We start from the raw sequence: 23,923 nt of genomic DNA on the forward strand, positions 1-23,923 counted from the left end.
TGGCTCTGCATAGGGTTGCCACCCGTCTGGTTTTCACCCGGACAGTCCGGTTCTGGAGTCTTGTGTCGTGTTGTCCAGCGAGCGGGCACCCGGACAGTTCGGTTTTGGAGTCTTATGTTCTGTTGTCCAGCTAGCGGGCACCCGGACACAAGACACTTAGTGCCGACACCAGCACTTTAAATTTTCTGGCAGATGCGGCTGCCGAGGTCCCTGGCAAGCGCGATCTCGGGCAGCCGCATCTGCCTGCAGCTCAGAGTCACATCCGGGTTTCAGGCAGATGCGGACGCTCAAGATTGCGCTTCACTGGGGACCTCGGCAGTAGCATCTGTGTTTGCTCCTCCTTCTCCTTCTCTGGCTCAGTGACACTGTGCAGCCCACCTGCGGACCCCTGGAGAGACACCATAGCCCAGACAGCCCTGAGAGTCGCACAGCCCGCCCTAGAGAAGCCTGATCGCTTGAATCATGTAAACAGCCATCGCTGGCTGCTTACATTTCTGTCAGTTTCCCCACTTGTGTGCTCGCTGTGCGCCGCGCACGAGCAGGGGGAGGGGAAGGACGTCTTAAGACGCCCTCCCGCTCATATAAGGCTCCCGTCCGGTCGTTTAGGAACGGCCATGGAGGACAAGTGGTTAAAGGAGAACTATTAGGTAAGTTATTTCCACTCATCCTCATAGTTAGAGCCGACCTGTGACAAAGAAGCTGTCAAAGGTCGGCTCTATTGATCGGGAAGTGAGCAGAAACATGCAGCCGATCCGCTCACTTCACGATCATCTCCCTGCAGAGAGCGGTGATTGTCAGTTCCCGACTCCCGGTAGGGATTTCCCCTCTCCGATCCTCCAGTGCTGGGTGGAGGAACAAACAGGGAGGGGGCAGACACAGCTAGCTCTACCTCTAGATAGGCAGAGCCGGCTGTAACTCACACAGCTGGGTGGATCTTGACAGTATTGTCGGGATCCGTCCCGGCTGCGGCGGTCTCATTATACCGTGGGTAATATCTCACTATATACTGAGCTTTGGGTCACGGGAGGAGGTTAGTATATGTCCTCCCGTGGCCCTAAAGAGAACTAAGAGGAAAAAAACTTAACCCATAGTTCTCTTTTAAGACCTATAACAACAGAGTACGTAATCAACCTAACAACATCCATTTAGAACTGAAGGATCCAATTTTGGGCGCATTGATCTGCTAAAGTCTACCCACCTTACTCTGTTTTCCAGGTCAGTTATCCTTTCATTTAGCTCCTTTTTCTCTCTCCTCAAAGAATATATCTCAGCATTCGCTCCAGCCTTCCCGCTGGTCACGTAACTCAGTTCCTTCATGTGGTCCTTCAGGGATTTGATTTTAGAAGCCTGAAGAGCATTCTTCTCCTTGAACCCTTCTAATTCTTCTTGAAGCTCTTTCAGGAAGACGTCCTTGGCAGATAATTTATGCTTCAGATCAGATACCTAAAAAGGGCAAAATTGTACAGGGTCATCATACTGTATATGGCATACTGAAAACTGCACCAGTCACATCACAAAGTGGAGAAGGTGACTGGCATTATGATGGGTTGAGCTACTCCTATACCAGCCAAGTGTCAGCATTTTTATATGGATGAATAAACTGAGCTTTGAAGGGTTTAGCACCACAAGATCATGATAAAGCTCCCTTGTCTCCGATGCAACTCTAATGCTGGCCATACAACGGTGGAATTTTGTTCGAAAAAACTCTTCTAATAGTTAATAAGGTCAAATAGACAATCATTTTCGTCAATTTGAATGAATATGGATGTATGGATATGAATATCTATATATATAATAATAATAATATAATATGGATATGAATTTTTTTAACAAATGAAATTCTAACAGCGAATGTGGTTTTTATTTGAGAAACTCTATTCATTGCAAAAAATAAAAAGGAAAATTAAACAAAATTTCGAACGACATTCTACAAGTCTCTGATGACATTATCCAATGTTCTGACCAGATTTTTCATATGAGCATTCATATGAAAATCTACCAGTGTACTGCCAACTTAAAGTGACACTAAACTCAGGAGTTACATCTTAAAAATACATTCAAGTACCTGAACAAATATGGAGCTTATTTTTGTATCACTCAGCTGAAGATCCTCAAATCATCTCTGAATTAGTGCTGACACTGTCCTTCCTTCTGGAGGGGGGCTACTTTTGTTCCCCATGGTCCCTGTGCGCGTTGTAAAGTAGCCACTCACTCCTGTGATGGGCTACAATCTCCTGTTTCGTTTACTAATTTGTATTGAAGGTATAGTATATCACGGTATATAGGTATATCACGGGAGCGAGCACGTCTTTGTGGACCTGGTCTGTAGGAACCTGTGCCCATTCGACCATTAGTGTTCAAAATGATTACAACAATGTGTACTAGGCTTAGTTCCAGGACTTGGTGCTAGCTACACCAAACTCATCAAACCATGTTTTATGGAGCTATGATGGAACAGAAAAGGCCCCTCCAGCATGATTGTCACTACAAAATTGGAAATGCATAATTGTCTAAAATGTCTTTGTATGTTGTAGGGAAACACCTGAACTCAGTCATTTGGAGGCTTGTCCACATTTTTTTTGTCCATATAGTGCATTTAAACTTCTTGAGTAGTGCACAAGCAACTGACTGAAAAGAAGGAGGAGACCAACACAATTAGTAATAGCAATGAACTGTGATGGAAAGGAGGGCCACAACAAGCGTGCTTTTATCAGGGACCTCTATCTGCAGTATATAGCTGTATATACATGAATATCCATCAAGAAATGTTGTTTTAGATATATCCCCTGATACATCTCCTCCTAATTTCAGATGGCTCTTTAGGGCTTATTCACAACAAGCGCGTTCCAGGAGCAGAGCAGTTACAGACCGAATCAAAACTGCGTCCAATGTATTCCAATGGTATTTTGGGCTCTAGTTCACACCGCAGCATTCAGTTCCAGAGCATGTTAAAAAAACTGCAGCAAGTCCTATTTTTCCTGCTCCGGAACGCATGCAAGCGCATAAAAAAGCATGCAAACGCACTGGAACGCACTGAAAGCTTATGTTAAATTTTAAAAATATATATATATTTTTTAAACCAAAAACGGCCTGGAACGCATCAAAACACGGCAAAAAATGCGGCATAGCACACTGCACTGCGTGTGCAGAAACTCATGCAGATCTGGTCTGCATTTGATGTGAACAAGCCCTCACTGCAAAACACAGCGTTGCTTTCCATCATGCACCAATTTTACAGCTTCTTTACTCAAAGTTATATAGAAGTCAACAAAATCTTATTACCTGCAGAAGATTTACTTAATAAAAAGAACTTGTTGAGTGAAAAGGGAGAGGTGATATTAAGATCAATCTCAGAATAATGTCAGATGATGTATTGTTGGGTGCGGGTGGGCTTACAGAGACCATTACATGATGAGATACAGGTTTTAGTCAGGAAGTACAGATGACACATGATCTCACTTGACACAGTAGAAGAGGCTCTCTTTTGGGACTAGTAGACGGTCAAGTACATTTTGTTGTTGGAAATTGCACCTATTATAAGCAGCTCTATCCTAATCGAATAACAAATTCTGCATGGAACCTGGGGCCATCTCCCCGATCTGCACGTTTTTAAGAAGTTCAGATCTTCACCCTGCCATGCCTATCGAAGGGATCAGAGCAACTCTGTGGTTAAAAAAAAAAAAGAGAGAGATATGCAGGCTGACATTTCTGGGCTCCTTCTAAAAACGCTAGTGGCTTGGCTTTAGTCATTTTGAGGTGCAGATTTAGAACAAGCATTCCCAAAACAAGGCCAGCAATGGCAGCCTTCATATTTCTTTTAAGGGAACTGGACTGGACAGCACTTTCTGTATGTACCTATAGACCGGAGATGATGATTACAGACATCCCAACTCTCCCAGACGTTCCGGGAGTCTTCCACTATAAGATAGCAGCTCCCGGCTGCCCGGGAGAGAAACATTTTCTCTGCTTGATCTAGCAGAGTAAACCTTTCCCTGCTGTGTTTTTTTTTTCTGACATCGGGGCCGGCGGCAGTCAGCGAAAAAACAACTGCATAGAATGAATAGCTAGATTGCAATTGGCTATTTCAATTTGCAATAGCCAATAGCAGACTAGCTATTGCACCCACTGCTGCTGTCAATCAGCAGAGGTGGACCTGAAGTTTTCCATCAGGTCCTTCTCTGCTGATTGACAACAGGAGAGGGTGGGTGCAATAGCCAGCTTGCTATTGGCTATTGCAAATTGAAATAGCCAATAGCAATCTAGCTATTCATGTCTATGCTGGGGTTTTTGTTTTTTTTATTCTGACAGCAGCAACTGTCAGAATAAAAACTAAATAACACTTTAAAAAAAAACAGCAAGGGAAGCATTAGCTTCTTTACTATCTGCCATCATTTCAGGGGGGTTGCTCCCCCCCGCACGTGGATGGGGGGGTACACGACACAGGGCACCTCCCTGAAATGAGAAGGGCACCTCCCTGAAATTACTTTTTTCAGGTTGGGATCCCTGTCATTATGAATAGACTGCCAACACAGCCTAATGTTTGTATTTCATTGGAAGAGTGTGTGCCACGGTGACAATACAGAAATAAACCGGGAAGTCAGGATAAAGTGTTGTCACTCTATATCAGGAAGTGCCTCAACAAGGACCTTCATACGGCAGGATCTCCAGCTATTATTTTAATAAAAGCTGCAGATTTCAAAAATGTTTCCGCCATTTTTGAAATAACATGTTAAAGCTTATAAAGAGATATGAAGCTATCAGATAATTACTTCTACATCCACCCAAATCTGAGATATCTCTTAGGAATGTGACAAATCTTTTAACATGTAGCGCTTGTTCTCATGCCGTGATACCCATATGGACCTCACCTCAGCCAGCAAGCTCGTATTCCTCACCAGCAATGCAGCATGTTCATGCTGAGCAGCTTCAGCCGCAATCTTGTAATTCGAAAGCTGGTCTTTACACCCAGTGTTATAGGAAGCCTGAAAGAAAAAAAAGGTTTCTCATAACTGAGCTCAAATTCTACTTAGTACATAGCAGGTTGCTCAGAATTAGGCATGTCTACTGTTGGTCAAGTGGGTAGCGATGAACTAAAATGATAAACGCCCCTTACTCATGGGCAGAAATGTATTTTCCTACTGCTGCTCCTCCATACTGGATAAGTAGTGGTGACCACAGATCTCACTGATATCTAAATAAGTGTGCGGAGTCTGATTATACTTCCTTCCTCCACCCCAGGCCTTCTGTCTTGTGATGTCCCTCTCCTACTCTAGTCAACTCCTGTTAGCTAACCTTAGCACCATACAAACATCCTAGGCCAGGGGTCAGCAACCTTAAACACTCAAAGAGCCATTTGGACCGGTTTCCCACAGAAAAAAAAAAAAAGTTTTCCTGCTGTGTCACTATAAGGGCCATCTGCGTTGGAACTGCGCTGGCCATTGTTTCCAGTGCAGCCCCAACGCAAGACAAGGCAATTTGCCTTGTAACGAATGGTGCCCATTCACACCACCGCATTGTGGTAGGAACATGGTAGTGTGCTTTGAAAAAAAAAGTGAGGCATGTCTTACTTTTTTCAATACGGCGAGAGGTGACCCAGTACAACCGCCTCACACCCCAATGTGCCCGTAGAACTGAATAAAATATAACTTGCAACATTTCAATAAAGTGGTAACAAAAAAAGTACACAGTGTGATGTGCTGGGATCAGGCACTGTGACAGGCACTGCACACCAGAGGCTGTGTGTTTATCGCATTTGGTGTGAATTGGTCTGGTGTGAGTTGGCTCTTAGAGATGAGCAAGTTTGCATTTCTCTGTAAAATTGTGTGAAATTCAGGACATTTTGTCAAAATGCATTGGAGTCAATGGAGAAGGCAAAAAAATGTATTTTGCGGGGTTTTTTTCCAATAATGAATCCATATCAAACAAATATTTATTATAAATCTTTCCCAAGCACTTACAGTGATTATGTTTCCGATCACGTGGCCTCTATCCTCTCTGCTCGACTTCCCATAACATCCTGTCCAGTACAAGATCACAAGGGACAGCTCACTGTCCATCTACTGGCTCGGAGGGAGGAAGGAAGAATGGGGAGCAGGGGAGTGGCTTGCCCTGCTGTGTCTGCGTGTTTGTGGAGACAGTCACAGCTTACTAGCCCACAAGGGAGGCCCATAGGACCCTACAATGGAAAGGAGTCACCCTAAAATAGGGTATTAGTGCTCAGGGGAGCAGCTGATTCTGGAGGAAACTAAAACCTTTACACATCAAGGAGCAGCATCCATTCTAAGAGATTTATTCAACATTTGAAATAGCCTAAAAACCTTTTGATGATAATATTACTTAAGTTTAGGAAGCTATAAAGTTCCGTGTTTGCAGAATGACCCGGTACCCCTAAATCGGACGCACTCTCTTAAGCAAATAGCGGCCTTATCTCTTATGGCCACACTACAGCTTGCCCCTTGCTGATTTCCTCTGCTGCTTATTGGCCAGGAAGACCGTCCATCACATTTTGTGGTCAATAAGCAGCTGAAAAAAGGAGGAAGAGAAGTGCCCAGTCTCTTATGGCCACACTGCAGCTTGCCCCTTCCTGATCTCTTCTGCTGCTTATTGGCCAGGAAGACTGTCCATCACATTTTGTGGTCAATAAGCAGCTGAAAAAAGGAGGAAGAGAAGTGCCCCAGAGCAACCACGAGAGATCTGGTCATCCAGTCTCATTGGACCTAATTGAAAATTAATAAGGATCTTCATCTTGGTGCATTAGCTTTCTGAACTGAACGCTTGACTAGAACATCATATGGAAATACATGAAAACACGATGATGCCCTTGACTTGTTATTGTGCTTTGATCTGCTATAATTATTTGGTCCCCTGTATGGGTTCCTTGTCTTAACTCATCTCCTTCACACAGCTAGCAGTTGGATAATACTAACAGAGTTCCGGAACAAGTGAAAAGAACATACAAACAAAGCCCCCAAAAAAGTACAGAACAGACTTCAGAATGGGATAAATCAAATTTATTCACCTGGATAAGAACTGCAAATAAAACATTAGAACGGGTACACTAAATAATTCCCAGAAGAGGCCTTTGCAGACTTTCACAGAAAATAACATAAATCAACATATTGGCTTTAGTAACATAGATCCCTGACACTCGATAGTCCCATACCACCCAGCTATCTGTACACAGGCCAGTGAACGCTCGGCTGGCACAGACGACAACCGGGAAATAACTTTTTGGTGATTTTTTCCCTTGCTGCAATGAGGCACATCAAATGAAAAAAATTATGGTCATGCTAAATTTATTTGCACTTGCATGATTAAGTGGGCAGAAAATGTTTTTATTCTATAACTATAATAATCCACCGGACTTAACTACTGGGCTTAGTGCATGCGCCTGCAACCCTGAGCTCTATATTTCATTTGTATTTTCATTTAAATTTTATATGTATTACAAGAGCTCCCTCTAGTGGTATAATCTTGATAGCATAAAATACTAAAGCTGGACATTGACGGATAAAAGTTCAGACGATTTCTGCTAAATTGGCCAAAATTCAAGCCACAGTTGTCCCTGCAAGAACCAATCAGCCAAGTTGATTTAACAATTGACTAAACACAGTAGAAAATTATCGATCAAACAGAAACTGCGTCCTACCAGATTCAGTCATTGTTTGGCAGTGCCACTAGGTTCAGGCCACCGCAGGTGCCGTGGCTGCTGAATACAATAGCTGGCAGTGGAGATTTCTCCATCCACGCTGTGTTAAAGTGGATGGGGGAATCAAATGATTTTCTTACACTCCACTTTAGCCGCTGCGGGCTAAATGAGATACAATCAAGCCGTGCAAAGCCAGCTTTAGGCTCTCCCAAACTCTCTGACATGGAACAGGCCGGTATACAGGAATATAAATGTAAACCTTAAAGGGTAAGCTCAATTTCTCACAAAATGTGAAAAAATTAACTTAACTACAGCAGCTGGCCACCTTCCCCGGCTGCTGATGCACTTAGTCCCCACCAGCCCGACTTCCTAGCCCTCCCAGTATAAAATGCTTAGAAATGCTCAGAAATGACGAGTGCTCATTGGTCAGCACAGTCACATGACTACCACATGAGAAATGCTTGCCATTTGCGAGCATTGTGCACACTCCATATTGCAGGGCTGGGAAGTCCTGTGTACAGACCGCTACACCAGCTGCATCTGTACACATTGGTTACAGAATATCTGAAGCAAAATATATTGTTTTGCTTTGAATAATGTAAGGAATGGATAAAACTCTGATCAGGTTTTTACTTTTGCCGTGTGTCCCATTAGGGAGATTTCCGTTCACTTCCTGTCCAATAGACACATCAAGAAGTGAGACAATGTCCCTGCAAAGTGAGGAAAACCTACTGTTAGCGCTTGGTCACACTATGTCTATTGCGCTGCATTTTTCTTTACACCACTGCACATGTATGGTGCAAACGGGGCACATAGAAAACAATTGTTCACATCATACATGTGCAGTGACGTGCAAAAAAACGCAGCTCAATAGACAAGGTGTGAACAAGCTCCTAGGCCTTCTCTACTCTTCCTGTTCCACCTGAAAATTTAGGACTATCCCTCACTTTCAGTTTTAGTGACCTGGGGTGTCCCTAGATTTTTGCCCTCCCTGAGGTGGGCAGGGGAGGGAGGGCGGCAGTTTGCTGGTGGTTAATCGATCCACAGTAAAGCGCTAAAAGCCTCACAGTATTACACCCAAATAAGTAGTGTTAAAATTCAAAAAATGCAATAATGTATCAAACTTAATGTTCACAATAAAGTATCTAAAAAAAACAGATCTCTGTGTGAGTGAAATATTGTGAATGAAATTACACAACTTGCGACAAATATATATATGCAAAAATCAACCAAACACAATGTCTGTTTAAACCTCTCTCGGAGGAAAAACGGTGCACAAGTGGATATGTATAAATACAATTCAAGTGAATACAATATACACTGAGTGGCCAGATTATTATGACCACCCCATCAGTACTTCGTTGGGCCTCTTCGTGACTCCACGAGATGACTTCGTTGTGTCGCCTCGTGACTCCACGAGATGTTGAAAGGTGATGCGAGGAATCTGACACTGCACTGTTGCCCTTCTGTTGTCTTGTACCAGTCTTGCCACTCTCCGTTCTGCCCTAACATTGACTAGTCGCTGACGGCCACAATTCGCACGTTCAGACCCAGTTTTCGGCTGACAGTCCAGTCTTTAAACACTTTAACAATGAGCCCCTCTTGAACATTTAACTAATTCTGCTGTTTTGCTGATACTCGCTCCATGGCTTGAGCGCCAACAATCATCCCACGTTCAAAGGCTGTTAAATCGCGTTGTTTACCCGTATCTTCAGAAAAAAATCACTTCTACTGTCGTGGTAAACAACCTACTTCCCTATTTATAATGGTCTGGCCCTCTAGCAACTTCAGTGCGAAATTATAGCTAATTATAGCTAATTTGCCTACAAACGTCAGGTGGTCATAATAATCTGGCCACTGTAGACAACAAGGCAATTTTCAATATGCCCAAAAATCTATAAGTCTGATGTGAAAAAAATCCAAATAAGAAAATGAATTTGGATTTGGATCTTATTTGGGTTCATTTTCTTATTTGGATTTTTTTTCACATCAGACTTATAGATTTTTGGGCATATTGAAAATTGCCTTGTTGTCACATTTGTAGGACATTTTTGTTGCATTTCTGCATTTTTTCACTCCAATTGTTTTACGTTAGGATATAATGTACATATATATTTTATTCACTTGAATTGTATTTATACATATCCACTTGTGCACCTGTTTTTCCTCCGAGAGAGGTTTAAACAGACATTGTGTTTGGTTGATTTTTGCATATATATATTTGTCACAAGTTGTGTAATTTCAAACACAATATTTCACTCACACAGAGATCTATTTTTTTTAGATACTTTATTGTGAACATTAAGTTTGATACTTTATTGCATTTTTTGAATTTTAACACTACTTATTTGGGTGTAACACTGTGAGGCTTTTAGCGGTGTACTGTGGATCAATTAACCTATAAGGCTCACCGCCTGAGTTTAGCAGCTTCTAGCTAGTCCGGTTTTTCTTCTTTTTTCTCCTTCCATAAGCGCAGGTTTTGTCTTTCATTTCAGTTTGCTGGTGGTGCATGGTCCGGGAAGGAGGGTACATGCGTGGAGCTTTGGATTGGTGAAGGGGTGCTTGTGGTTACATCTCTCCAGCGTTCCACCCAGCTCACTGATGTCACTGGTTGCCAGGAGCTTGGCTGGATGCTGCCCAGAGCGTCCCGCTGAGCTCCGGGCAACCAGTGACTTCAGTGAGTTGGACGGAACACCAGCCAAAGCGTCACAGGTTGCTAAGAGCTCTTAGCAACCTGGAACGCTCTGCCCAAAAAGGGGGCAGCATGCGGGTCCCCACGTGACCCAAAGAAATGCTGCCTGAGGCCTCATTATAGGGACGGCCATGCCAGTGACAATGGTCTCTAAAACAAACAAAGAGGGTGAATCTCCCCAGAAAGGACACACACAAAAAAAACAAAAACCTAACAGTGTTGATAACCTTTGCCTACTTCATTTACAAACTAGCTTTAGTTAGTAAACTAACTTTTTAAACTTTATCTAAAAACCTTTGCCTGGAGAACCACTTTAAACTTTACTTACTTAATAACTATAAAATTGCAGCCCTGAAATTCATTGGAGATAAAAGAGACCCGTCATTGATTCTTCTGTCTAGTATACCAAAAATCAAAGTTTTTGTTTGATTTTCCCTTCTACTGTAAAAGATTTGCAGAACTATCCCCATAGAATGTGTTCACCCTGCAAGAAATATCCAAAATATATTTAGTAATTGTAACTTACTCTAGTTTCTCCCCGGCCATCAGGTAGGTCATAGTAATGTCTGTAAAACAGCACAATCAATGAGTTACAAAATGTACATTCTGTTCACAGAGCAGCAATTGTTACCTAGAAGGCCGTTCTTAGGGATCTCTGAACACTGGGTACAAAAACTTTCCTTAGAAAATATTGTTCAATAGCCACAATGAAAAGAATCTGCTTTGTGAACAGCAAATGCCTTTATATACCAAGCTATGATCATATAAAAGTAGCACCAACATCATCACTGTGCTGTCAGGGCCGGATTTAATTCTCTGGAGCCTGTAGGCAGAGAAATCTGAAGTGCACCCCCCTTCCCACCAGATAATAAGTCTAACACAGGCAACAAACAATTGTAAAGACAACGTAAAATACCCCAATACAGTAAGTCCCCTACATACGAATGGGTTACGTTCCGAGAGCACGTTCGTAAGTCCAATTTGTTCGTAAGTCCAACAAAGTTAGCCAAGGGACCCAGATACATCACTGCTACTTTTACGCTTACCGGTACTTCCAAACATCCTGGTCTTGAAATAAAGATACTGTATTCTAAACAGTACTGTACGGTAAAGTACAAAAAAGCACATGCACATGACAGACACATGAATTAACTTACATGATTGGATATGAGAACGCATGTTCGCATCTTTAAAAGTTCGGAACTTGAATGTTTGAATGTAGGGGACTTACTGTATTGCATTGATGACGTCTGTGTAAATGTTAATGTCACATGTTAATGCTGCTGCTCTGGGGGCCTGATGTCTCAGGCAGAGCAGGAGCTGAGGGTCTCAGCTGGGGCAGATGTGGAGGATCACAGCAAGGCAGGTGTGCAGGGTTTTAGCAGGGCAGATGTGGAGGATCGCAGCAGGGGTAGATGTGGAGGATCACAGCAGGGGTAGATGTGGAGGATCCCAGCAAGGGCAGATGTGGAGGATCACAGCAGGGGCAGATGTGGAGGATCACAGCAGGGGCGGATGTGGAGGATCACAGCAGGGGCGGATGTGGAGGATCACAGCAGGGGCGGATGTGGAGGATCACAGCAGGGGCGGATGTGGAGGATCACAGCAGGGGCGGATGTGGAGGATCACAGCAGGGGTGGATGTGGAGGATCACAGCAGGGGCGGATGTGGAGGATCAAAGCAGGGGCGGATGTGGAGGATCACAGCAGGGGAGGATGTAGAGGATCACAGCAGGGGAAGATGTGGCGATCACAGCAGGGGCCGATGCAGATGATCACAGCAAGGGCAGATGCGGAAGATCACAGCAAGGGCCGATGCAGAGGATGGCAGCAGGGGCAGATGTGGAGGATCACAGCAGGGGCCGATGCAGAGGATGGCAGCAGGGGCAGATGGGGAGGGTGACCGCAGGGGCAGATGCAAGGCAGCAGGGGCCGATGCAGAGGATGGCAGCAGGGGCAGATGTGGAGGATCACAGCAGGGGCCGATGCAGAGGATGGCAGCAGGGGCAGATGTGGAGGATCACAGCAGGGGCAGATGCAGAGGATGGCAGCAGGGGCAGATGTGGAGGATCACAGGAGGGGCAGATGCAGAGGATGGCAGCAGGGGCAGATGTGGAGGATCACAGCAGGGGCCGATGCAGAGGATGGCAACAGGGGCAGATGTGGAGGATCACAGCAGGGGCAGATACGGAGGGTCACAGCAGGGGTGATGTGTGTGGGTAGCCCCAATGCAAGGGCTAAAATGTTACCCAAACTTCAGCTTGAGTGCAATGAGCCAACACAACAGCCAGAACAGCATATAGTAACTATATAATCTTTGGTGTCAATAGGGGAGAAAAAAACATGCTAGAGAGGCCGGGTCATAGCTTCCTTTCTTCACGTTCCCAAAGTAAAGTCATGACATACAGTATGTGACAACTGATTGCGAATATCATATGGAGGTTCATATCATATTCATAGAATGTATTCAATATTTAAGGCATTGTGAAAACAATGATGACTAACAAAGGATGACTAACCTCCTGTTCTTCCTAAATCCACACTGGCCGTCCTCCTTAAAAATATCTGGCCTATTATCCATTCCCAGTCTATACGCTTGTCATGTGTACAGAATATTGTATTCCTGTATATCATTTATTCATGGAATAACAACAATAACATTCATAACAAAAGATTCATGTTGTAAAAGAATCCCTTGTCTCTGCTTCCTAATCTAATACATATCACAGTTTGTTCTGTGTTGGAATTACTGTGCGGTGTTGCAATTCCGACCCAAAATATTTGTACTGCTTGACCTTGTTGTTATCCATAACAGCAAACAAAGACTTCAGTCTAAACAAAACTTTTATTTGTGCTTCCCATGGGCTGAGAAATGACGGAGGAATTAAGAAAGGCATCTCCGATAGTTGGCGTAAAACCCTTACAGACGTATCACTATTCAAGTAGAACTGAAGTCAAAACTTTTTTTTACGTTTTGGATAGAGTAAGGGAGGGAATAAACCCGGACAGCTTTTTTTTTTTTTGCCCTCTGTGTCCCACTGTGGAGATTTCCCTTGAAAGACACCAGAACGAGTGTCCCCATCAGAAGATTTCCCCTCTATTCCTGTTCTAGTGACATCATTTTTTTTCCACTTTCAATGATAATGGTCAACAGGGCTACTAGAGAGGGTGAATTTTCCTACCGGAGACACAAACAGCAATAAAAACCTGACAGGGCTTCTAATCCCTCTCCACTCCCTATCCTAAAGTAAATAAAAACATTTTAGCTTCAGTTACACTTTGTAGCCCAAAATAACAAATCAACAACATGCATTCCAGGTGCATCAAAACAAATTGGGGGGAATTGATCAAAACTGGAGGAAACAAAATCTGGAGCAGTTGCTCATGGCAACCAATCAGCCTTTCTCTTGAGTTTGCTCAGCTAAGGTTGGAAAATGAAAGAGAGAAGCGGATTGGTTGCTGTGCACAACTGCTCCAGATTGTGTCTGCTTAGGTTTTGATAAATTCCCCTCATTGGAATGATTTGAGGATCTACAGCCGAGTGATACACAAATAAGATACATTTTTGTTACTAGTTTGGAGTGGCGGTGCCCCATTTATGCTTTGTGTATGTAATGGTGCCATCCGGTGGAGACTGCAGGACCCACCAGTGGTTTCAGGACATAGCGGTCAGGAGTGCGATGGGTATATGGACTTCTGATTCACAAAGGAAACTCATCATGAGGAGATATACAAGCTGCAACTGCTGACCTCTCCTTCAGAAAATACTTGTTACCTGGCTGCCCAGCCGATGTATTGGCTTCATTGCTTTGTAAATGAATGATCCAGAACAAGTGTAGCGATTAAGAGTTCTAAATTCTGTTTGCTGTGTGCTTGCTGCTCAGCAGTCATGCAACTATCATTTCAAAGAGGCGAGGAATGGCAGCCCCCATACTTCCCTTGTGACATTATGACCGAATTGTAACACATTCCATGGGCTTTGTTTATATTCAGCAAAGATTTGGAAATCCTTTATTTACACATTGATTAGTAATCAGACAGAAAGGACAATTACCTGGGGATTTTCACGGAGCCGTCAATATTCTTAGTGTAAACATCATCTTTATCATAATCCTACAGGAAAAAAACACAACAGAGGTGATTGAAGCTGAAACACATTAATAAACTTTTAAATGGAAACTTACATACATTTGAAAAATGTGCAAACAGACAGTTTTTTTTTATTGCAGAAGAGACATACTGTGGTGTATAAACAATTCATAGAGCCATTTGCCCTGTGAATCTCTGTGAAGTCCATTCTGTGCGGATAGAGGCAAAAACAAATGTTCTTATATTATTTCTGTTCAGGCTGAATGTAATACCCCATTATGGTCACTAGATGGAGCTGAGGAGCACAGGAAATATATATTTATTCCTTATGCTCCTCAGCTCCATCTAGTGGCCACAATGCAGTATTACATTACATTTTTCATGCATGGAGGGGGTCTTAGCAGCAGAGACAGCCAGCTATAAAGAGCACCTGCTACTCTGAGGGCCCATTCACACCAGTTGCAGTGCTGAAAGCACTATTTTGATCGCACCGCAGGCCCAATGTTCCTTGCAATCCCGTGTGGGCGATCGCATTGCGGCCGGAGGGCGTGTCTACGGTGCCATTCACTTCAATGGCCTGCCACGCCCCCCTCCTGCCCCACTAAAAAGTGAGCCGGCCGCAAAGCGAGGCAGTGAGTTCCAGCCAGAATCAGGCAGGAACGCACTGCAACTGGTGTGAACGGGCCCTGAGAACGTGACAGGTTCACTTTAACAAGCAGACAACCCCCTGTGCACATGGCCGGACTTGTGAAGACAACACAAACTGGGAAGATTTCATCAAAACTGGAGCAGACAGAATCTGGAACAATTGCCCATAGTAACCAATCAGATTCTCCCTTCAATTTGTTTAGATGAGCTTTGAAAATGAAAGATCGAAGCTAATTGGTTGCCGTGCACAGCTGCTCCAATTTTGTTAACTTCCCTCCATTGTTTTTATCACATTTACACATTACCTCGTGAAATTTCTTGCGTGAACCCCCAAATTTAGGACGGCTTCTGCTGGGGGATGAAGTTCGATCAAACAGCCGGTCGATCCTGTCGTCATAGCTGTACGGACTGGAAACGTCAGACATGACGGCAGAGAAGCTGAAATTTCTGATCCAGGTACAGCAGGCTTGTGGTTGAGGGATGATCGGCCGGAGCTTTGGCAGCACACAGGTTACTATTAGCAGAGTGGAGGGCGGTGCGTGTTCCTATGGGGACCTGACAACACCTGTCCTCATACCCAACTGTTGTAGTAACTGCTTGTCACCAAGTGCGTGCTGCTAACACTAATATTCATTCACAACCAAGGAGGAGCCTACTACTGTGTACTAAAGTGTATGCCAGGGGGACTCAAAGTCTTCCAGCAGAGGACCGAATCTCATGTTTGTTCTTTGTCTCAATCAGAGTGCCCCCTTACATTAGGTGTCACCATATCGTAAGTGTCCCCATCAGAGTGCCCCCCTTACATTAGGTGTCACCATATCGTAAGTGTCCCCATCAGAGTGCCCCCCTTACATTAGGTGTCACCATATCGTAAGTGTCCCCATCAGAGTGCCCCCCTTACATTAGGTGTCTCCATCAGAGTGCCTCCCTCACATTAGGTGCCCCCATCAGAGTGCCCCCTTACATTAGGTGTCACCATATCTTAAGTGTCCCCATCAGAGTGCCCTCTTACATTAGGTGTCCCCATCAGAGTGCCCCCTTACATTAGGTGTCACCATCAGAGTGCCCCCCTCACATTAGGTGCCCTCATCAGAGTCCCTCCTTACATTAGGTGCCCCCATCAGAGTGCCCCCTTCCATTAGGTGCCCCCTCCAACGGGCCCCCCATCAGAGTGCCCCCTTACATTAGGTGTCCCCATCAGAGTGCCCCCCTCACATTAGGTGCCCCCATCAGAGTGCCCCCTTACACTAGATGTCCCCATCAGAGTGCCCCCTCACATTAGGAGTCACCATCAGAGTGCCCCCTTACATTAGGTGTCCCCATCAGAGTGCCCCCCTCACATTAGGTGCTCCCATCAGAGTGCCCCCTTACATTAGATGTCCCCATCAGAGTGCCCCCTTACATTAGATGTCCCCAACAGAGTGCCCCCTTACATTAGGAGTCCCCATCAGAGTGCCCCCCTCACATTAGGTGCCCCCATCAGAGTGCCCCCTTACATTAGGTGTCCCCATCAGATTGCCCCCTTACATTAGGAGTCACCATCAGAGTGCCCCCTCACATTAGGTCCCCTCATCAGAGTCCCTCCTTACATTAGGTGTCCCCATCAGAGTGCCCCCTTACATTAGGTGTCCCCATCAGAGTGCCCTCCTCACATTAGGTGCCCCCATTAGAGTGCCCCCTTACATTAGATGTCCTCATCAGAGTGCCCCTTACATTAGGTGTCCCCATCAGAGTGCCCCTTACATTAGGTGTCCCCATCAGAGTGCCCCTTACATTAGGTGTCCCCATCAGAGTGCCCCCCTCACATTAGGTGCCCCCATTAGAGTTCCCCCTTACATTAGATGTCCTCATCAGAGTGCCCCCCTTACAGGGGGCCCCCTGGGCTAAAAGTTGCCAGTCAGCCCCTGCCCCCTTACATTAGGTGTCCCCATCAGAGTGCCCTTTACATTAGGTGTCCCCATCAGAGTGCCCCTTACATTAGGTGTCCCCATCAGAGTGCCCCCTTACATTAGGTCTCCCCATCAGAGTGCCCCCCTTACATTAGGTGTCCCCATTAGGGATGGGCTCGATGTTCGAGTCGAGCAAGATTTCGACACGAACATCAGCAGTTCGTGTGTTCGGTGAACACACAAACTGTCAGGGCGTTTGGCGGGCTATTATCCCGCTGAGCGCCCCACAGGGCACTGTGCACCACACAGTGCCTTGTGAGCACCACACAGTGCCTTGTGAGCCACGATTGGCTACAGCCTATGACTTTGCCCAATCAGGGCACAGTACTCTGTAAGAGCCATGATTGAGCAAAGTCAAGGCTCACCTGTCTGATGCCGCACCACTGTATTTTGCCGGCATCTCTCAAAATGCCATTCTGTGCAGGAGTTCCTCGCGAGCGGACAGGTTGGCGGGCGTCGTTTAAAAAAAAAAATGATTTCTATTTATTTTGTCGAGTTGTTGTCGTGGACAATGCTGGACACCGTGATTGACCCTGGATTACTTTGGTGGATACATTTTTTTGTGGGGGGGGGGGGTTGATAAAAGACATGTCAAAAACTTGTCTTTTGTTTTATTTTCCATTAAAGGATTTTTTCAAAAGTCTGGCCTCTTTTCTAAAACTTTTATTTAACCCTTTAGTGAATAGGTAGAGGTACAACACCCCGTATTCATTCACAAGGGGGGGCATCTGGGAGACCCTTTTTAAAAGGGGTACCCTGATGTGAATAAGCTCCCCTGCCTGCACCCCCACCGCCCTAGGGCTTGTGGGGAAGAGGCCCTTGTCCCCGTCAGGTGCTTTTCCAGGGGCGACACTGGAAAAGCACCCTCCCAGTGCCGAGGGCATGTGGCCTGGTATGGCAGGGAGGCGGGGTCGCTCGCTCGTCCCCCCCTTTCCTGCCAGGCCTATGCTCAGATCAAGGGTCTGGTTGGGAATTTTAGGGGGGACCCCACATATTTCTTTCCTCATTTTTGGGTGTGGGGGATCCTCCTTAAAATTCCTACCAGACCTTAAGGGCTTGGTATGGCTTTGAAAGGAAACCCCACACACTTTTTTTAATGTTCTTTTTTCTAAAATTCCTACCAGACATATATTATATATATATATATAGATATATACACACACACCCAAGTTGAAACGGACACCCCTTTGCTGTGTTCGCTCGGACAGTACCCCCGGTTCCAGCCGCGCTCTGATTGGTTCATGTCAAGTGACATAGAGGGAAGCCGGAGATAGAGGGTTTCCATTATTGTGGCCGGGTGCCAGACCGAGTTAATGGAGCACATTTACAGTATTAGGCGGTGAAGTGAGCCGAGGAGGGATAAGGGGGATAAGGTGCCCATACACCTTACAATTATCTGCAGATTTTCTGTGGTCAGATGGAAAAAGTGCAACAGATTGGCCCAGGTGGAGATTACTCCATCCACACAGTTAAATGTAGATGGAGGAATCTGTTGCACCTTTTCCATCTGACCACATTAAATCTGCATAAAACTGTAAGGTGTATGGCCAGCTTTAGTCCCGGACACCAAGATAGGTGTCACATGACCTCTGCAGGGCGCTGGTTGGTTGAGACTGTTTCCCCATCAGCGCCTACTTTTCATTACTAGGCGGCAGTGGGCGCCCCTTTTCAATACACACTCATCAGCCTAGGGGAGCAGCGAGCCTCCTAACAGCCCCGGAAGTCACACACCGCGCGAGTTCTCTACGGCACCTCCTCTCTGTCATGTGCTCAGGCGAAAACTAGCCCCGCCCACATCCCCGCTGTCAAGGTATAGTATGAGCTGATAATCTCCCCGCTGGCGGGTCCATCCCCTGTCTCTGCCCACATGCCGAGTGGCCACGCCCTCTGTCCGGGATTCGCATGCGCAGTCTGAGTCTTTCACCTCCACGCGGGTAGACGGCTGAGTCCTACATCAGTGTGCGGAGCCCAGCCAGCGCTGCACCATCGGAGCTGTGCGGAGCCGAGTCCCCTTGCACTGTGCAACCAGCATGCCGGCCCAGGTCCTCAGCGGGAAGGTGGCCTCCGGGTGAGTGTGCCGGCTCGCTGAAGGGGTCCATGTGTCATGCTGTGGGGGAGGACTTCTGCTGGAGTTTTCTAAAAGTCCTGCGACACGTGAGGGGTTAACAGCTTGCATAGTTGGAGTGACTTGTTGCAAGGGGCTGTAGCAAAGGGGGTCATTGCATGCAGAGGCCTCAGCACACTAGGGGTTAATTGTCTACTGTGGTGGGACCTCTGCAGGACTATAAATCAGCAGTGAAGGGGTTAATGGTCTGCCTATAGGACGTTTTACAGAAGATCCCACAGGAAGGGGTAAATTGTGTAGTTGGGGGGGTTAGATCTACCTCCCAGTTGTACAAGGGCTGGCCTGATCGGGTAGAAATTGAATGCATTGATTAGGTGTGTGTCCAAATAAATCTCACCCCCCTTACCCCCTCCCCCCTTTACACCTGGATAGCAGGCTATGGCTGGGCGGTAAGGGGGTCTCTTCTGTCCACAGTAAACTCCCCATTATCTGGCATCCACAGGCATTGGTAGATTCCGGCTAAATGTTGTTTCTGGTTGCTTGAGAGTTACTATTAATTTATTTAACTAATGCCATACCATACGCCATATACCATACGCCATATCCCATACCATGCTATACCATATCCCATACCATGCTATACCGTACCCCGCCAAGCTATACCGTACCCCGCCAAGCTATACCGTACCCCGCCAAGCTATACCGTACCCCGCCAAGCTATACCGTACCCCGCCAAGCTATACCGTACCCCAATACCGTCCCCCGCCATGCTATACCATAAACTTTGTATTGACTTCATATTGAAATGCAGTAATTGAAAGCAAATTAATACACATAGATGCACAATTGTTTCCAGTATAATATATGCTACAGATCAGTGAGTACACAGGGGATTTTTTTTTCTCTGGTTAGATGACCTGAGATCATACATTTTGGCAGGAAGATGTGAACTCTAAGAATGATTATTTTCTGGGTCTGGAGTCCTGCTTTGAGGTTATGTCAGGACATTGGGGACCTGGCTGCACATTGCTACCCCTTAAGGTCTAACAAGTGACTTAACACGTGAACAGGAAATTGGATGATGGTGATGAAGCGTAGATAATGGGGGACTCATGATCAAGGTTCAGTATAATCATGTGACAGCGGACGGCCAGAATTTAAGGTCAGCTCCGATCGGTCTGATAGAACTTGCATAAGAAGACAGAGTTAAGTCTATGAGGTCATACAAGTACGTAGACGAGGATAGGGAGCATGAGGTACTGGTCCCAATGCGGGTCCCCCTGCATGGAGGGAGGCGCGGGTCCCCCTACATTGGTCCCAGCAGTGAAGGAAGTGCGGGTCCCAGCTTGCTCTGACCGCTTCAGCTAAAGCTATTTTTTCTTTTTTTTTGAATAAAAAGTTTAGACTTTGCAGCTTGTATCACTTTTGTGCTTCAACTAGTGACATTTCCCCTTGCTTCCGTCCCTCATAGTGGTGATAGGAATGGGCATTGATCACCTGATGGTGACAGGACACAATAATCATTTTCATGGCAGATGGGTTAAAGTTGAACTCCGAGATAAGCACAAATTGTCTAAATACAAGAGTCCTGGGTATTCTTCTTGGACAGCTTTGTCTATCTCTCCCAGATCTGGGCATAATCTGATCCCAAACATTGCTGAAGGGGGTTAAGGGTCACCAAGGTGGCACGGTGCCTACTGATAAAGATTACTGTTGCAACAGATTCATTATTGCCGGTGTTCTATCGAAAGTTCCAACTTATCAAGTTCTCCAACTGCCTGACTTCCGGTTTAGTTGGAACTTAGAAGTTTTGTGAAGAAAGCTCTTCTGCACGACTGCCAGCCGCGGCATGGCCCTATACACATACACCACAGCAATGAAGTATTAAAATTAACTAGCATCACACTAATCCAACATGTTATTAATCTCAGGTGCCCCGCTCAATATGGCCGCCGCTTGTGTTGCACCTGACATTAATAACGTGCTGGATTAGTGTAAACCTAGTTTATTTGAATACGTTATTGCTGTGTACCATTTGTATAAGGAAATGCCCGGGTGGCCCACGTGCAGTACAGCCTTCTCGGCCAAACCTCTTACTTCTAACGAAACTGTAAGTCAGATGGTTGGAGAACTCGAGGAGTTGGAACTTTCGATAGAACACGGGCAATGGTGTAACGCCAATTCCGTTCTCAGTGGTGGCATTTGTGAGATGGTTTTTGAATTGTTTATTTTTAAAGCTGAACTTTGGGATAACCAAATATCTAAATACTAGAGTTGTGTACCCTTCCTTGAATCTTGGTGAGCTTTGTATATTGCTTCCAGATCTGTGCAGTAATCCATTGTGAAACTTGGAGCTTTCTGTAATAAAGACCGGTCATGGCTGCTCTCGTTTGTTCAGAATGGTTGGTCCTGTCTCTGCCTCCTCCTGTAGTTTTATCCTGCAGCTCAGTCATGATGTCACCACTACTTTTTTTTTTCCCCCCGGACTTATCTCCTATATATTTGAGCCCCCTCACCTTTTTATAGTGGGATTTGTAGTCCTCTAATGCTTAAAGGAGAAGTATGAGGAGTGCTTTTCACTCACCTCATAGTTCTAGCCGACCTGTGACAATGAGACTGTCACAGGTCGGCTCAGTAGATCGGCAGAGATCCTGTCACGGCTCTCTGCCGTGACAGGGGGAGGGGCTGGATTCCCCTCTCATGGGGAAAAACACTGACCCCATAGTTCTCCTTTTAAGCAGGTAAAACCCCTTAGGCCTGTTAGTGATGATAAACCTTCAGGTTTTTTTTTTAATGCGTGATTTTCAATTCCTTGTTCTCTAGTTGGTCCCCGTATCGCTCTCACTCCCGCCCCTTTGCCGGTGCCTCCATCAGCTAGCCTGCTGCTGTGGAGGCACCCATGCGTGCACGTTCCCGGCCATGCCCACAAGAAGCTTTGTACACCCATAGACGCACAGCGTGCGGCAGGCCACGCCTCTCTGCCGAACAGATTTACAGCAGGAGTTTTAGTAGTAGTAGTACTAATCAATCTACTTTGTCGGGCTGCAAGTCCTTTGTTTTGTCTTTTAATTAATTAGGATTTAGAAGAAAGAAAGAAAAGCCCGGAGTTCTTGTTCTGTGCTTATCATTAAGATTCTAGTACGGGGCTGAACACATCCCAGGAGTCAGGTAGCCAATGGTTCTTAAATGTTTGAGGTTTTCTCTATTTGTTGTCAGTGGAGGTGACTCCTGGACTCCATGACTTTGTCTACCTCTGTATTAGTGAATAAAGATTAATTGGTGATAATGTTTACTTCCACGTAGACTCTTCACTTCAATTGATGTAAACGTTTATCTTCCAGACTTGTCCGAGAGCGCCTGAAAAATGAAGTGGAAGCCATGCAGGTGAAGCTGAGCGGGTTCCGGCCAGGCCTGGCCATTTTACAGGTATGTTGCCATGACTGTCCTGACAAGCTGTTTGCACGAGGGCCGGTTCATACCAGCTCCAAGTGCGTTCCAGCACGGTTCACTGCTGGAATGCATTGAAGCACATTCTGGCTGGCTCCCTACGTTCTGGGGCAGGAGGGAGTATGGCGGTGCATTCAAATCAATGAAACCGCAGCCACGCTACTAGAACCCTAATGTCAAGAGAACCTGAAACCGCCAATGTGCTCCCTTAAGTAAAAAAAAAAAAGTTTTAAAGTTAAATCAAATGTAAAAATACCCCCTCAAAAATGTATGTCTCCTATCCCCACGAACATGTGCATACTAACGCAAACACATGTTAGGCACACCTACTTACCAGAACGATGATTGTACCACACGTTCGATATCGCCAAATGTGCCAGAGAGAGAGCAATAATTCTAGGGCCAATATTCACCGTTCACTTCTAAATTGAAGACCTGTACAGGCTTTTAAAACATTGCCTTTGGACAATATTGTCGCCATTTCACAGGCGCGCACAAATTTTAAGGTTCAAGGTAATTTTAATACCCAAATTTTGCAAAAAAATGGGTAGTGTTTTTGTGCTCTAAAATGAACTTGTGTATTTTTGGTTTTGTTTTGTTTGATAGAGTTGTGCTAATATCAATTGACAAAAAAAATGTGCAACCGCCATTTTTTTTAACCTGCATAGTCTTTACTTTCTGGAAATATGTAATGGTGGGGTGGGGGGGTTAATTAACTCTTGGGCCCAAGTGTGGATTATAACGTGTGCAAAATCCTCAAACTGCTCTGGCAGCAAAAGGGTTAATCCTTTTTTGAATTTTCATAAGCTTTATGTATTTCTGGTCTAATGAATGGAAATCTGAGCTACACTATCAGGATTTTACCACTTGTATCTTCTTTCATAGGTGGGAGACCGAGAAGATTCCAACCTGTACATCAGCATGAAACTGAAAGCTGCTGCTGAGGTAACTTGGTTTCCTCTTCTCCTGAGGCTCTGTAAAGAATGTTATTATAGAGAAATGTAGTTTTCTATTCAAATGTACCTGTTGATTTGGCTGGAAAAGTGAACTAGGCAGAGAGATCTAGTACTAAAAAAATTATGTATACACAATGGGCACAACATGTGCATCTACTTGCTGCATTATTGTGACTGCCAGGCCCTACTGCTTGGTAAAGCTTTGACACTTCCTGGCAGTGTGGCAACTTGCCCGCCCCATCTTTCCTCTGGCACATTCCTTTTGCCCACGTAGGCTCCCCATCACAGCAATGCACCAAAAAAAAAGTGTGAGGGGTGGAGAGAGCAAACTTTGATATTACCAGGAATTGTCTGAACTTTGGCCATCACAGCTGTTTAGGTTTCAGACATGCAGTTGCTTTTCATGCTCTTGCAGATGTAAAATGCTTGT

General features: G+C 45.3%; 2 protein-coding genes across 2 annotated transcripts in view; one reads left to right on the plus strand and one right to left on the minus strand.

Annotated features, from left to right (window-relative positions):
- Positions 1–15,501, minus strand: part of LOC108786685 (coiled-coil domain-containing protein 170-like) — a 37,376-nt gene extending 21,875 nt beyond the window's left edge. The window contains exons 1-5 of the mRNA XM_018556036.1: positions 15,382–15,501; positions 14,394–14,452; positions 13,987–14,035; positions 4,869–4,982; positions 1,199–1,443 (exon numbers count right to left, since the gene is read on the minus strand). Of these exons, the coding sequence (XP_018411538.1) occupies positions 1,199–1,443; positions 4,869–4,982; positions 13,987–14,035; positions 14,394–14,452; positions 15,382–15,501 (587 nt within the window). The remainder of the gene's footprint in view (positions 1–1,198; positions 1,444–4,868; positions 4,983–13,986; positions 14,036–14,393; positions 14,453–15,381) is intronic.
- Positions 15,502–18,946: 3,445 nt separating this feature from the next.
- Positions 18,947–23,923, plus strand: part of MTHFD1 (methylenetetrahydrofolate dehydrogenase, cyclohydrolase and formyltetrahydrofolate synthetase 1) — a 60,114-nt gene continuing 55,137 nt past the window's right edge. Inside the window, exons 1-3 of the mRNA XM_018556593.1 lie at positions 18,947–19,093; positions 22,432–22,516; positions 23,423–23,482. Coding sequence (XP_018412095.1) covers positions 19,056–19,093; positions 22,432–22,516; positions 23,423–23,482 — 183 coding nt within the window. The 5' untranslated portion in view covers positions 18,947–19,055. The remainder of the gene's footprint in view (positions 19,094–22,431; positions 22,517–23,422; positions 23,483–23,923) is intronic.

This window comes from Nanorana parkeri, unplaced genomic scaffold (genome assembly GCF_000935625.1).
Source record: "Nanorana parkeri isolate BGI_ZX_2015 unplaced genomic scaffold, ASM93562v1 scaffold12, whole genome shotgun sequence".
NCBI lineage: Eukaryota > Metazoa > Chordata > Amphibia > Anura > Dicroglossidae > Nanorana > Nanorana parkeri.